This window comes from Drosophila obscura, unplaced genomic scaffold (genome assembly GCF_018151105.1).
Source record: "Drosophila obscura isolate BZ-5 IFL unplaced genomic scaffold, ASM1815110v1 contig_46, whole genome shotgun sequence".
NCBI classification, from domain to species: Eukaryota; Metazoa; Arthropoda; class Insecta; order Diptera; family Drosophilidae; genus Drosophila; species Drosophila obscura.
Window position 1 is genome coordinate 1,484,430 of NW_024542835.1, and position 14,318 is coordinate 1,498,747.

At 40.4% G+C, this 14,318-nt stretch overlaps 1 protein-coding gene across 2 annotated transcripts; it reads left to right on the forward strand.

Annotated features, from left to right (window-relative positions):
- The first annotated feature begins 2,649 nt into the window (after nt 1-2,649).
- On the forward strand, nt 2,650-5,392 carry LOC111075807 (alpha-tocopherol transfer protein). 2 transcript variants are annotated; one of them, XM_022369296.2, is made up of 6 exons: nt 2,650-2,747; nt 4,003-4,162; nt 4,246-4,340; nt 4,414-4,758; nt 4,826-5,004; nt 5,069-5,392. In XM_022369296.2, exons 1-6 carry the CDS (start codon nt 2,715-2,717, stop codon nt 5,184-5,186), a joined length of 930 nt encoding a protein of 309 aa, XP_022224988.1. In that variant the 5' UTR covers nt 2,650-2,714; the 3' UTR covers nt 5,187-5,392. The 2 variants fall into 2 exon arrangements, with proteins under 2 accessions (XP_022224988.1, XP_022224989.1); XM_022369297.2 differs by lacking the exon at nt 2,650-2,747 and adding an exon at nt 3,560-3,666.
- The last annotated feature ends 8,926 nt before the right edge of the window (nt 5,393-14,318 follow it).

Sequence of the window (14,318 nt, forward strand, 5' to 3'; positions counted from 1 at the left end):
TCTTAATACAAAACACTTTAAAATAAATATAATATATTAAATTTGTTGTTTAATATGTTTCATATTTAAATTGAATATTAGTATGACTAGATTTCAAAATTTTTGTTTTAAAATCAAAAGAAAAACTTTTTATTTTAAAAATTCCATATTAAATGAAATTAAATACTTTTTTGTATTTATTTTAAATATGTTTATATTATTTGTTTTATGTCCCTCGAATTCCCAACTGTTTCACGCTGCTGCAGCCTTGAATACACAGTTTAAATTATCTTCGCACAGGGGCAATATCACAACCAATGCAGTTCTACTCATGTTGGGATTATTTCTAGTTGAAAACTTTAACCAATTCACACCAATGAATTTCACACCAGGAGGACTTGAAATGTAGTCCGCGTAGGCAATATAATAACCGATTAGTTTAAAAATGAAATATACTCAATATAAGTATGAAACATATTAAATTTAGGCATAAAATATTTTTAAATTAAATAAGAAACATATCAGATTTAAATATTGAACATATTCAATTTGAATATGAAACATATTAATTCGGCAGTCTGATAGATGTGGTCATACTGCGTTTTTAGTTTCATCGTATCATCAAAATTTTGGATGCCACAGATTTTCGTCCTTTGTGTGATATCACATTAGTCTTGAAACAAAATTTGATTGCTCTAGCTCTTATAGTCTCTGAGAACTAGGCGACAAACAAGACTGACGGACGGACGGACGGACAGACATGGGTATATCGACTTGGCTATAAAAACTAAAAACGCAGTATCGTAAAGAATGCCCATATCTACCAGATTGCCGAATCTGAATCAGATCGGATCATAATTATAGCCAGAATGAAGAAATTCATTTTTTGTTGCTACCTCTGCCACCCCCTGCCAGAGATACGCTACTCCTTCTCTTTCTCGCTCGCACACTCTGCCGCGTTCAGTGCGCGAACAACCCCTAGCGGAGGAGATGTAGAATATGAATGGTACATCTCTAATCTACATGTTAGATGTAAAATATACATTGTAGATGTAGATAACAGATGTTGCAAAAAAATTTAAAATGTAAAATTATTTTTTTAATTCTAAATTTCTAAAAAATCATAAGATCAAAAATGTACATATATACTGACTGAGTACGGGTATAAGTAGAGTCGCGTCCCCAGAAGCGACTCACACGTTCCTTCTCGTTTTTCCATATATTTCCGGATTTTTGAGAAAGTTTTCTATTGTGTTTAGCCTGGCTGCAATATATAAAATGTTCTTGCCATATTCGGCCAGCCCCTTGATCAGACCGCGATCTTCCTCCGACAAATGTGTTCCATGTGGCATTCTGCCGTAAAATAAAAATTATAACAAACATTTACATATGTCTCCAAACATATAAAAACAAGTTTACTTACATTCTGCTGATTAAATAACCTTTTTTGGATCACCATTCTTCTCTTACCCGCACGCGATAGCACAATAATATAAGCTTGCACATATACTTATTGCCTTTGAAAACCACGAGTTGTTACACATATTATTTAAAACGGTACAAAGAATGAAGCGCAAAGAGGAACATTGGAGTGGGAGATCTTTATAATAGATAAGAGTACAAACTTGCATACCTACAAAAAATATACCCTTACGTTTATAGAAAATATAAGCAAATTAAAAAGTGCACATATACTTCTTTCACTGAGGTATATAATTTATGGGGTCGGACACTTTTACCACAAATACAATAGGCCCATTAACTCTTCGAGTAGATATGATACTACCAGATTGCCGAATCTGGATCAGATCGGATTATTATTATAGCCAGAATGAAGAAATTAATTTTTAGTTGCTAACCCCACCCCCATCCCTTTCAGCGAGGCAGTACTACCCATTCTCTTTCTCGCTCGCATACACTTTGCCCTTTTGTAGAGAAGATGTAGCATCTACATTTTAGATTTAGATTACAGATGTAGCAAAAAAAAATGGAAAAAAATAAATATTTTAAAACATATATATCATAAGCTCACATAGTTGCTTATGAGTGACTGAATAGAGTCGCGTCCACATCTCTATAGCTAATATATATCTAGCACATTAATTTGTAGTTTATCTTAAAATTATTATTTCAATTAAACACCTGCAAATTGCAGTTTGACAGACTGTAATCAAGGCAAATCAACACCAATGTGGTCGAAGGTAGCAACCAAAGCCATGGCCAAATAGAACAGGTTTGGTTTAGCACCTTGACCTTGCCCAACGTCATCAACGTACATAATTTCCCCTGCTCCTGTTGCACTTTTCTCTATTGTCTGAAACCAGTTTCGCTGCAAAAAGAAATAACATTCAGTAGCTTTGCATGACGTCACCGCAGCTCATTGAACTTATGATGTGCATCTCTATCTCTCTCTCTCTCTCCGCTGAGAGGGAGCTGCTCGCATCGCTCTCCTATCTCTGCACAAGAAAAAACCTAACACAGAAACGGACTTTATTATTTACCCTCCCAGAGGAATCTTCCCTCCTCTGATGGAAGATTCCCATGCCTAGCTTCGTTACAACTGGTTCTTAAAAATTTTAATTTTTTTGTTTTTTTGTTTGTGTTGAGAGTTCTGTTCGGAGGGGCATAAAACGTTTTGTTCTGTACGATCTTTTGCTCAGTTCAGTTCCAGCTCCACTAGAAGCAAGCTCCACTTAGCGTGATAAGCGGCCATACCAGAAATACAATACAAGTATATGTACACTGTACATAGACATATACATACATATGTAGGTATATACATATACATAGTAACAACAAAGTGTATCAGATATTTCATTACCTGGTAATGAAAGTGGAGATCCCACACCGTGTGGATATAAATCGGGTGTTGACTTTGAGGCCATTATAAATAGAGTCAAGCAATTATTTACAATTATAAGTGTAAATTATTCAGCACTTTGTTGAGAAATTCTTGTAATTAATTCCCAGTGCGGAGACAACTACCGACTCCGACTGAAGGAGTTCATTAACACTTGAGCCGCGGATCTGTGAGATGGGGGCAGCTGCATACAGCCTGCGGTTAGTGGGTTAAGTGTCATTAGGGCATTTTAGTGTAAATGTTATTACCCGCCTTGAAAGGCATGTAAGCCGTGTAATTAGTTGCAATTTGTTGAATATATTTTAAATATGGGCAGAGGTACTTTGCACATCTCCAGATATATACATAGACATGCATGTGTGTACATATGTAAGTATATGCATATGTGTGTGCACTTTGAGATCGCTGTGGCATCATCGCCAGTGGGGTACGTGCTGGGGTCGGTCATCAGCGTTGACGTTGCACCGACCCCACCGACCTGATTAGCGAACACAGTTGTGGGCTGGCTGGCTTATCAGGGCCTGGTCGAATATATTGGGGAAAACGTAATCGTTCGGTCCGAGGTTCAGTCCCCAACGGAGCAGCTCCATCCGGCAATAATCGCCCTTTTGACAGTCGCTCTGCTGTCTCTTTTCCGCTATCGCAGCTCTGGGGTGTTCTTTGTTGTTCTGTTCGGTTCTGTGTACTGTTTATACTTAATATTCAATGGTCCCCATACATACATACATATGTACATGTGTAGCGCAAAACAACATTTTGCATGAGACTGGGAACATTTGGCCTGATTCATGTTTCCAACTTGAAGTTGAGCGGATCGCGTTAAAATGGTAAAGGAATAATTCCAAATAATTTTTAAAAAATAAATGAATCCCACCGAACAAAGTTGTGAGATGGGAGGAGAGCTGCAATGTCAATTTGGATTGAAAATTCCCAAAGATGTGGCTAACAATGAGACACGTGAGGCTAAATGCATTCAAATACAATGTTACGAGTATGTGGCCCAAGCCACATTACGTTTTTACGTTTGTTTAATTCTTTTGTTTCTGTGGTTTTGGTGTTGTGTCTCCCGTGTGGAAATTTCCTATAGAGCTTTCGAAACCTTGGGACTAAATTTAATGGCTAAATTAATTAATTAATGTTACTCCCACCATCATATTTTTCAGACGAGCAATACCAGACCTCGAGCCATGCCTGCCGTTGAACACAAATTAAACGTCTCCGAGGAGGAGGTTCCCGAAAACATTCGGCGCATTGCCAACGAACAGGGCGAGTGCACAAAGACCAAGAAACAAACCATCGAACAGTTTCGTAGCTATATTTTGGGTGGGTTACAACTCACACACACAAGTCCACTCGTAGTTTGCTCCTGATTCCATCTCTAGACTAAGCATTCCATTTTCCTTCAGAGCGAAACGAATGCCAACCACATCGTAACGATGACCAATATCTGGAGAAGTTTTTACGTGCTCGATACTGGAAGATCGAAAATAGCTATCGATTGGTAAGCAAATGCTTCTTGTAGGTGATTTAAATGATGCCTCTTTACCGACTTTTACGAACAATTAACTTTACAGCTCTGCAGTTATTATAAATTTCGTGAACAAAACAAAGGCTACTACGAGAAGGTGCGTCCTCTAGACCTACGCCACTTGGGCGATTCAGACATCTTGACAGTGACGCCATATCGCGACCAGCACGGGCACCGTATACTCATATATCGATTCGGACTGTGGCGACCCAATCGCATCACCATTGATGATATTTTTAGGGCCACCATTGTCTTGCAGGAGCTGGGGAGCCTAGAGCCAATCTCTCAGATAATGGGAGGAGTAGCAATCTTTGATCTAAAGGATCTAGGCTTAGAACATATTCTCCAACTGAGTCCCAGTGTAGCACAGAAGATGATTGCTCTGTTGGTGGTAAGTGGAACCATAACAAGACTGCCAGGAATGATAGATAAGAAATAATTTTTCGTTGTTGTTGAAGACCTCCATGCCGATACGTACCTCAGCGCTGCATATTGTGAATCAGAATTGGGTATTCAATGCGGGGTTCAAGATGTTCAAGCCCTTCCTTAATTCAGCCATGAGAGAGCGGCTATTCATTCATGGCAGTGATATGAGGTCCCTGCACAAGCACATCTGTCCCGAGCATCTGCCCAAGCGGTAAGTCCAAATAAAATTCAAATACGTGTTGCTGCTTGCTATAGTCCTTACGTGCTCCTTTCAGATATGGTGGCTTGCATGAAGACTACTCCTACACGCTCTGGTTGGACATGCTGAAAAACCAGTGCACTGGTAACAGTGTGCAGAAGGATATGGAACAGTTGGGCTTTATTTTTGACTAGGATGCGATTTTATTTGAAAGCAGGCATTGAACAATATTATGAAAGATGATCGCAAAATATCAAAAAAGATGAATTTGATCTATGAAAGGCAGCGAACTCTACCGGTGGAGTCGGTACGTAAACTGAAAATTAAAACTTGAATGTTATCTCAGTCTTTCCACTAGTCTAAGTCTAAGTAAACTCTTAATAAAATCTCCTAAATTTCATGGCCAGTTTGAGGTTATGTTGAGGACACAACCATTTGAGGTCAGAGATGACATAAATGTTAATGCTTCGCACATTTGCCGGCTCCACAAACGCAAGAATATGTACACCCGGCCACATCGTAGAATGGTCCCATCAATGGCCGATGACAATAACAATCTGGCCCGGCATAACCAAATCAAATGAGCAAACGCAAACGAGCCCACAAGCTGAATTTGTTCCGGTCAAGGAAGCTCCCGCCACACCACATGTTCGTTTTATGTGTTTCCTATGCAAAATCACATTGAAAGGTGCCAGAAAGAGACAACTGTCTGGCATGGACTGTTCCCGTTATGGTAATTGAGTGTTGGACAACGCATAAAATGCAGTCGGCGACCATAAATATGTTTGCACTCGTAACCAGGACAGGAAGCAGGATGTGCGTGTGTGTGGGGGGTTGGCAGAAGGGGAATTGGGGGTGTAGTGTGATTCTTCTGACCGTTACAAATATGTTTGATATTTTTTATTGAATCCCGTTGTCTTACCATCCCCCTGCCACCCCTCCACAGGAAGTTGTTGCCGTCTGTGTCTGTGCCAAACTCACAAACAAACAGTAAAAAAGTTTTGCTCTCCCTCACTCGTTTGGCTTTGCCCTTTGGTCAATGATAGTGAAATTGATTTTGCTGCCACCACGGAGAGAGGTCTAGGTGGACGCGGGCCGGGGCTGAGGGGTCCATAATCGGTACGTGTGTGTATGTGTGTGTGTGCGTATAAAAGGCAGCGACATTTGTGCGATTAAAGCGACAAGATTAAAAAATTTATTGCGCAAATATTTATGGGGGGGACAGTAGCAGTGGCCGTCCACCCACACACTCGCACACATAAGGCACATATCCCATAGCCTACATTTTGGGAGGCACGACCAATGTCCCGTTATTAGCTGGCTTCTGGTAACACGGTGTGTGTGTGTGTGTGCATATCTCCCTCTCTGTCTTTCTTTATATGTGAGCCAGGACTGGACTGGACATAATTTATGGCTTGCAAACTGAATTTATTCGAATTTTATTGAAAAATAAAGAAGTTGGAAAAGGGCGGAGGCCTGAGGAAATCCTCTGCTCCAACATATGGCACAGACAACTGTCAATATACACTGCACCACAGAGACAGAGACAGAAACGGATGTGGACAGTGGACGGGCACAAATTTCGATTGGCTCCAGTGGAGAGCGATGTATACGTGAGTACATAGATCCGAAGGACTTTCGAAAGTGCACTCAGATGGGACCCTGGACATCATATATCCCCTGATTGGTCATTGTTGGGTTTCACATCTCTCGTATTGTTGTCTATTAGAAACTTACAAAAGAAATAAATCATCTGGCTCTCGTATAGGAATCTTGATTTTAAATTTCTCTCGCTGATAGTCACTTATTCGCCTCTAAAGATGAATACCAACAGACAGAAAACAGATTTCTGCAGGTACATTAATTTTACTTTGACGTTAATCCCAAAAACGTATTAAGGGCCTACCAAGGCCTTGACCCAGGTCCTACCTAACTAATGAAAATTCATACTATATTTGAACGTATTAAATACCATCGGAGGATGTTTCATATTCTCTTAAAATCGAGTTTTATTCCCTTTAACAACTTGCCAATTCCAATTTACACTTCCCTTCCTAAATTAACCATATTATTCAGACAACACATTTGTGGGCGTTGCCTCCGCTGTCAACAGTCTGTTAACACTGTCACACTGACATTCGTTGAGTTGACATCTGACAGAACAGACCGTACGCGTACCTGACCTTCAATTTTTCCCCGAAGAGTGTGCCAGAGAGAGACAGGGCGAATAGAGTGATGCAATGCAACCCTAAACCTATAATTGCTTCCTAATGATCTGGTAAGGGTAGTCCAGCCAAAACAACCCCTCGCTCACACCCCTGAATACCCAGATGGCCTCGATACCCCTGATGCCATGACATCGTGGCTTATCACCAAAAGCAGTTTATCATTTAGCGATTGGCAGACCCGAAGCCGGACCAAAACAATGGGCGAAAATAAATTATGTCCAGCGATTTGTAAACAGACATAAACTGGTCTACGCGGAGGCGAAGGCCAAACCGCGTATGAATGGGCTGGCATTGTAGATCCTTTGGATTTCATAAATAAAGTCCGGGGCAGAATAATTGAAATATTTGCTGTCAATTTGTTGACTTCGTGCGTCTTTCTGCCCGAGGCGAAGGTGTAAACAGAATAAATGGTGGCTCGTTATGATTCCTTGATACCACAGACACCACAGATCACGGGACACCCACGACCTCGAACGCTGCCTGTTTGCTCAGAGAAGGACTGGCCCGACCTCCCAAGTTGATAAATGGCTGGGAAATTTATTTCCCTCTTACTGCCATTGACCCGTGTGTGCCCATAGAAATCATTGTAGATTACGTGAAATTGAGACATCAAAGAGGGACAGACATCTGGACAAGTGGACAAAAAATAAGATTTAGCATAATCCTTTGAGATTCTTTATCGATGGTTTTCATGTTGAGGTTTGATAAACACTTGGAGCTATTTGAGAGAAGTAGGTAGTATGAGTTTATTTAACATTAACTTCAATTGGTGGAGGGAGAGATCGAGGGATCAATGCAATCATACAACAAATTTGTATATCAACGATAAAAACACAATATTAAAATATTACACCATACATATCTATGTACCATCTCGCCTATACAGAATGCATGGACTCCAAACAAGGTCTGATCCTTCTGCTCCTCCACATGTCATTAAACCCGAGCGAGAACCGTTGAAGAGGAAATTTTTCATTGCCTAGCACCGACCCCCAGGGCGAGCTGCACTCACGCAGAGATGTGCAACCAAAGGGGGCATTGATATGGGTATGGAGATATGAAGAGGGCTAAGAGGAAGAGGAAGAGGAATGAGGCAAGGAACATGTCAACGTTTTTGTACATTTGTTGGTGTTGTATTTCAAATCGATTTTCGGTTGATTCACTGGAATTATTTGTGATAAAACACGACTTTACTTCATGTTTAAAGTGCTCTCCAAACGATGATCTGAAACCCCATCGACCATACACAGAGCGAAAAACGTCTTTATATTGTAAAAACTAAAGAAACCAGAGGCTCAGGATTATCGAAGGGTTTTTATTCGCTGCTTCAGTTTTTCAGTGGATTTTTCACAGTGTAGTGGCAGGGCAGGGCAGATATGATGCAGGGTGGCAGAGACAGCCAGACCGCCTGGCACAGTCAATCACATCAGGACCGAGAATGAGCGTCTTTTTTTGTTGTAAGTCGTACGAGTAATGCTGCCTAATCCGCCGTAATAAACATTGTCAATTGCGTTCAGTTCCTGGCTCCGGGACTCTCATGTGAGCGGGCCACGAGATGCGGGAAGGAGTCATCAGAATCATCCAGCGAGATGAGGAGTCCACATCATCATCATCAACAATTGAAATGCAATTGAAAGGAATCGCGGACAAATATTTGCACTTGGATTTGAATTCCAGGGACCGACAAAGCCGCAACATCAGTCGGCTGAATCGAATCGATTGCAAATGAGCAGAGATGGAAATACGAATATATATCATTGCATACTTTCCCGCATAATGGTTTAATGCAAATAGTGGCGAGAGATGGAGATTGGAAAAGATTTGGCCAGCACGTGGCTTCCTCCGTGCGTTCACTCGTCCCGTGACTGACTCGCCTCGAGTTGATTATTAAAAGTATTTTTAATTGGCCTCAGATAAATATTTGCACACCTTTAACCCTTTTAATATGCCCAAGTGCTGCCGCAGGAGTGCTGCCTCTCTCTCTCTTTCCCTTTCATTCTCCCTCTGAAGAAATTCTGGCAATCTCTTCTTATACATGTATGTATGTATGTATGAATATATGTATGGTCTCCCTTCCTCTTGGTCCTGCTCGTACGTACACACCCCCCTTTTCGCCAGAAATCAGCGCAGACAGCCAAATGGAGCATTCAGAGGATAATTCGATTGTGTTCAATTTAATTTTGACAAGCTTCAATGAAGACTAGTACTCACCTCCCTCCATTGCCCACCCTCCAAACTTGATTTGATTTTGTTTTATGTTTTTCCTGCTGGGAGAGAAGAAGCATGTTTTATGCCTCCTTTGCCCTCCCACTCCAACTCCCGTTTCCATCCGCCCTTTCCCAATTTTGCTCGACACAACAATTGCGTGGAGAATGGGTGTGACAGGGGGGAATAAGAGGCTGCGGGTCTGATGGTCTGATGGTCCGAAGGGGGAAGATAGCCCAGTTACGACAGCAGCCAAATGAAAGTTTTTGTGGTCACTTTGTGGCTTACAAGTTAACCAAATACGAGGATAGTTCCCAAGCTTTTGTCCCGATTGGGGAAATGAGTTTCGGTTATTGAAAATTCGTATGCGAGATTTTTCGAGGGAAAAACGAGAAAAGCGAATAAAGTGAGAAATGTTGAATGTTTAAAAAAAATATTGGTGTGTAGAAAAGATTGATTTATAAGACTTTGACTTAAACAACTCGGGAATAATCATGCTTCTATATTTTATATGGAGAGGTGCATTAGTTAGGCGTCGTTTTAGGTATCTTTTGAAAAATCTATAGATAAACGTCTAAGCTGCAGTCGTTTAACCAACCCTCTAAAAATACCATTTGTTGTTAACAATCATCTCAGCTTAGATTTTTTGTTGTATTTTATTATTTTTATACCCGTACTCAAAAAAGAGTTAAGGGGTATATTAGATTTGTACTAAAAGTGGATGTGTTACACACAGAGAAGGAAACGTTTCCGACCCCATAAAGTATATATATTCTTGATCAGCATCAATAGCCGAGTAGATATAGCCATGTCCATCTCTCCGTCGTCCGTCCGTCCATCTGTCCGTCTTGATAAGCGCCTGGATCTCAGAGACTATATCGTAGAGAATGACCATATCTACCAGGTTGCCGAATCTGAATCAGATCAGATCATAAATATAGCCAGAATGAAGAAATTGATTTTTAGTTGTTTCCCCCGCCCCCTGTGGATATAAGTATATCAAGTATATCACCCCGAATTTCGTCGCTTACCGAAAAATTGGCTTGCATATGGCAATTGAAATGTATGAGCGTTACGCATCTTATACTTATATTGTCTTTGGACCGTGCTACTCATTCTCTTTCTCGCTCGCACACTCTGCCGCGTTAAGTGCGCGAGCAACCCCTAGCGGAGGAGATGTAGAATATACATTGTATATATAGATGTAGATAACATATGTAGCAAAAAAATGTAAAATGTAAACTTATTTTTTTTAATTCTAAAATTCTAAAAAATCATGCTCAAATACTGACTGAGTACGGGTATAAGTAGAGTCGCGTCCCCAGAAGCGACTCACAGGTTCCTTCTCGTTTGTTAAGTATTTATGTCAATTTTCAAAAAGTATGATGATAGATTTTTAATTTGGGCTATTCCCTCTGCTGGCTTAATCATTTATAGTGCTTTATCCTTGCACTCCTCAAAAAAACTTACCATTCATTCCCCCTAAAGGTGGCAAACAGAGTTGAATTTTGTGTAATTTTATGAATTTTGAATAGTGTAATTAGACATACGAATACGTATGCATCTCATATCGGAGTGAGATGTCGTAGGGTGCATAGCCGCTGCAATGCAATACATACTCGTATGTACTTTTAATAATAAAAATATATGCCAATCGATACTATAAATTTGTAGAAAAAATATGTGTGTAAGTGGCTATCTGCGCAATCCGTGCCCAAAATTCCATGCGATTTTTAATGATAGCCAGAGAATGTGGCATTGTTTGCACAAACAAATTTGTACTTTTCTATAAATGGGTTCCTCAAGAATTAATAACACTAGTCAACACGATTTTTCCTCAAGGAACAAAACGAACTCTTTCTTAAAGATTTGGGGCTTAGAAATGGTTTGATGATATTTTTTTTTTTTCTATGGCAGAACTTTTTAAAGAATTTTTGAAAACTGTTTTTTTTCTAAGTTTTTTTCAGAGGTAGCGCTTGTTTTTTTCCACATAACTCTAGTATCTTACGATTGGCTGTAAAGAACTTTGCTATTTTGAACAGATAATTAAAACAGCTAGAAGTTAAGCCCAAACACTTTGTGATTTCAGATTACCGTCTGGGAAATCTAAAGCATTGAAATGCAAAAATGATGATTTTTGTGCGGTATTTTTTACGAAATTTCGACTATAAAAACTCAGGAAAAGTCGAAAAATAATTATATCCTGTGTCCTCTATTTTTTTAGATCAAACCATTTCTAAGCCCCAAATCTTTAAGAAAAAGTTCGTTTTGTTCCTTGAGGAAAAATCGTGTTGACTAGTGTAATTAATCAAAAAAATCTTAAATTTGGTCAGAAATTGTTTGAACGCCTATTTTATTTCATTTCTCCGAAACGCGTGCAACAAATTGCAAATATTGTACTTACCTATAAATAGGTTCCTCAAAAGTTAAAAATTAATTTTAAAAAAATCTCAAATTTGGTCTAAAAATGTGATTTTGAACGCCTATTTTATTTAATTTTTTATCATTCTGTACAACAGAACTTTTTACATTAAATTTTGTTTTTATACCTTTTTGTATGAAAATTGGTTTTCTGAAAAACTTGCAATTTGTGTAAGTGTATTTGTTGCTTTTGATTATCATTGTTTAATTTCGATGAATTCATAAATTAAATGCTAGTAGTGTACTTACATACAAATATCAAAACTTAAATCATTGCCCAAATAGCTTGTATTTTTGAAAGTCTTCTTTCTTTCCTCCTTCCCTGGAGCGGGCCCTTTAAGCACAATTGAACTTGTTGCACAAACAAAAGAGAATCCAGCTCGCAATCCCAGCTCATATCTCACAACAATATTATATCACGGAAATCTGTTTGGCCAACGTAGACAAAACATTTGCACAAAACAAAAAAAAACAGGTCCAAATTAAAATAAAACAAGAAAAACTCATGTCCAAGATGGGCGGATGGGTATGGAGGTGCGGATGCGGATGGCGGCGGAGGACACAAGAAGGTTGGTAAGGTATCCGGGGCCATTTTTGCTGGCTCAGCAAGTAAATGCACCTGTGCACTCTGAAATCCTTTACACAGAGCAAACAGATATACAAACACACAGATACTCTCACGCACACATGTATCCACAGAGAGAGAGAGAGAGAGAGAGAGAGGGGGGGCAGAGCGAGAGAGACGAGTATTATATACGAGCCAAAACAAATCGAGCGACTTATCAGGGCTAAAACATCTCGCATTGACTTATGCACTGGAAAATGGAACAATGGATGGCCAGCCAAATGGGACTGGAAACGGTGACGCTCCGCTCCGACGCTGGCCAGCGGAAGCGGCTATGTAGGAATGTGTGAGGTAGTGTTCACAGAGAGGGCCAGAGCCAACATACAATATCTACTCGTAGATATGGCCAAGTGGGCGGAGCCGAGGCAGCATAATGTGTATATGTATCTATGTGAGCTCGCTTTTATGTGTATGTGTGCCACTTTTTATGCGCTCCATGGCAATTCCAAAACGCCTACTTCAGAGAGCAGAGACGAGACCCACAACAGCGGCTATTCCACCACCAAAATTGACCCCATCCAGAGCAGAGCCAAGCGGATGGATGGGGACACACGAAACCAAACCGAAATGAGACATAGAGAGCAAGCAAGCCAAAGTTTCTGCTCCTGCACAGTGGGCCGAATGTTCAATTCAAAGTTACATAAAAGATATACATATATACGTATGCATATATTATTTATGATCACACTGTAATTTATTTGTCTTGCCCTAATTTGATTGTAATTTGATTAGCCCGGTACTCGAAGAGTTAAGGGGTATATTCGATTTGTGGTTGAAGTCGATTTGTGCAAAGCAGTTAAGGAAACGTTTCCGACCCCCTAAAGAATATATATTCTTGATCAGCATCAACAGCCGAGTCGATATAGCCATGTCTGTCTGTCCGTCCGTCTTTCCGTCTTGTTTGACACCCAGTTTTCAGCGACTATAAGAACTAGAGCATTAAAATGTGGTGTGTGCATAGGGCACACTAATGCTTCTCTGCCGCTGAGGCAAGCGAGCAGAATATGAAGCCGTTTGTGCATAGCCCGAAGCATGTTTCTCTGCCGCTACGTCATCAGCGCAGAAAAACGAAACCACACGAAGTCTTTACGCTGTACTTGTGCCGACTGCGCTGCCCGAAATTTTTTCCTATGCACAGTGCATACGACGCTGCCGGCCTCTGAACTAGAGCATCAAAATGTGGTGTGCAGATTCTCATGTGATATTACACTGAATCAAGTTTGTATCAACATTTTTCCACTCCCCTTTCCACACCTACAAAAAGTTTGTATCAACATTTTTCCACTCCCCTTTCCACACCTACAAAAATCATAAAGAATGACCATATCTATTGCCGAATCTGGATCAAATCGGATCATTACTATAGCCAGAATGAAGAAATTAATACGCAGTGACTAAGATACCCCCTTCCACTGCTTACTCGCTCCTGCCTCTCGCACGCACACTCTGACACCAAACAACGTTCCGCATCGTTTTTAAATTTATATTTCATTCCACAACATACTGCTGCATTTATATTTGTGTTGATATTATCTACCCGCAGAGTATGTTTGCGGAATAGTTGTGGAATAGTTTCCCATGGACTCAATTTTCTTCCATATGTTAGCAGTATTCTTCGCTTCTGGCCCCACTGTGCAGTGGCAAGCTCTCAGTTGGCTTTTCTCTCCTCTTGGTTGGTGCTCTGGCTCTGCTCTCTCGTGGCTTGCTGCTGTTGGTGTTGCTGTTGTTGTTATTGCTGCTGCTGCTGCTGCTGCCGACAAGTGTGCGGTGGCGGCAGGGCGAGCTTTTCTCCATTTTCCAATTCCAATTCCAGTTCCAGCAGGAGTCAAACGTGACAGCCAGCAGCG

Bases quoted from the DNA above. Each gene is read 5' to 3' on its own strand.
- LOC111075807 (XM_022369296.2), top strand. From the start codon at position 2,715: ATGTACACTGTACATAGACATATACATACATAT. The intron at 4,163-4,245 runs GTGGGTTACAAC...ATTTTCCTTCAG, and splicing joins GTTTCGTAGCTATATTTTGG to AGCGAAACGAATGCCAACCA. The intron at 4,759-4,825 runs GTAAGTGGAACC...TTGTTGTTGAAG, and splicing joins AGATGATTGCTCTGTTGGTG to ACCTCCATGCCGATACGTAC.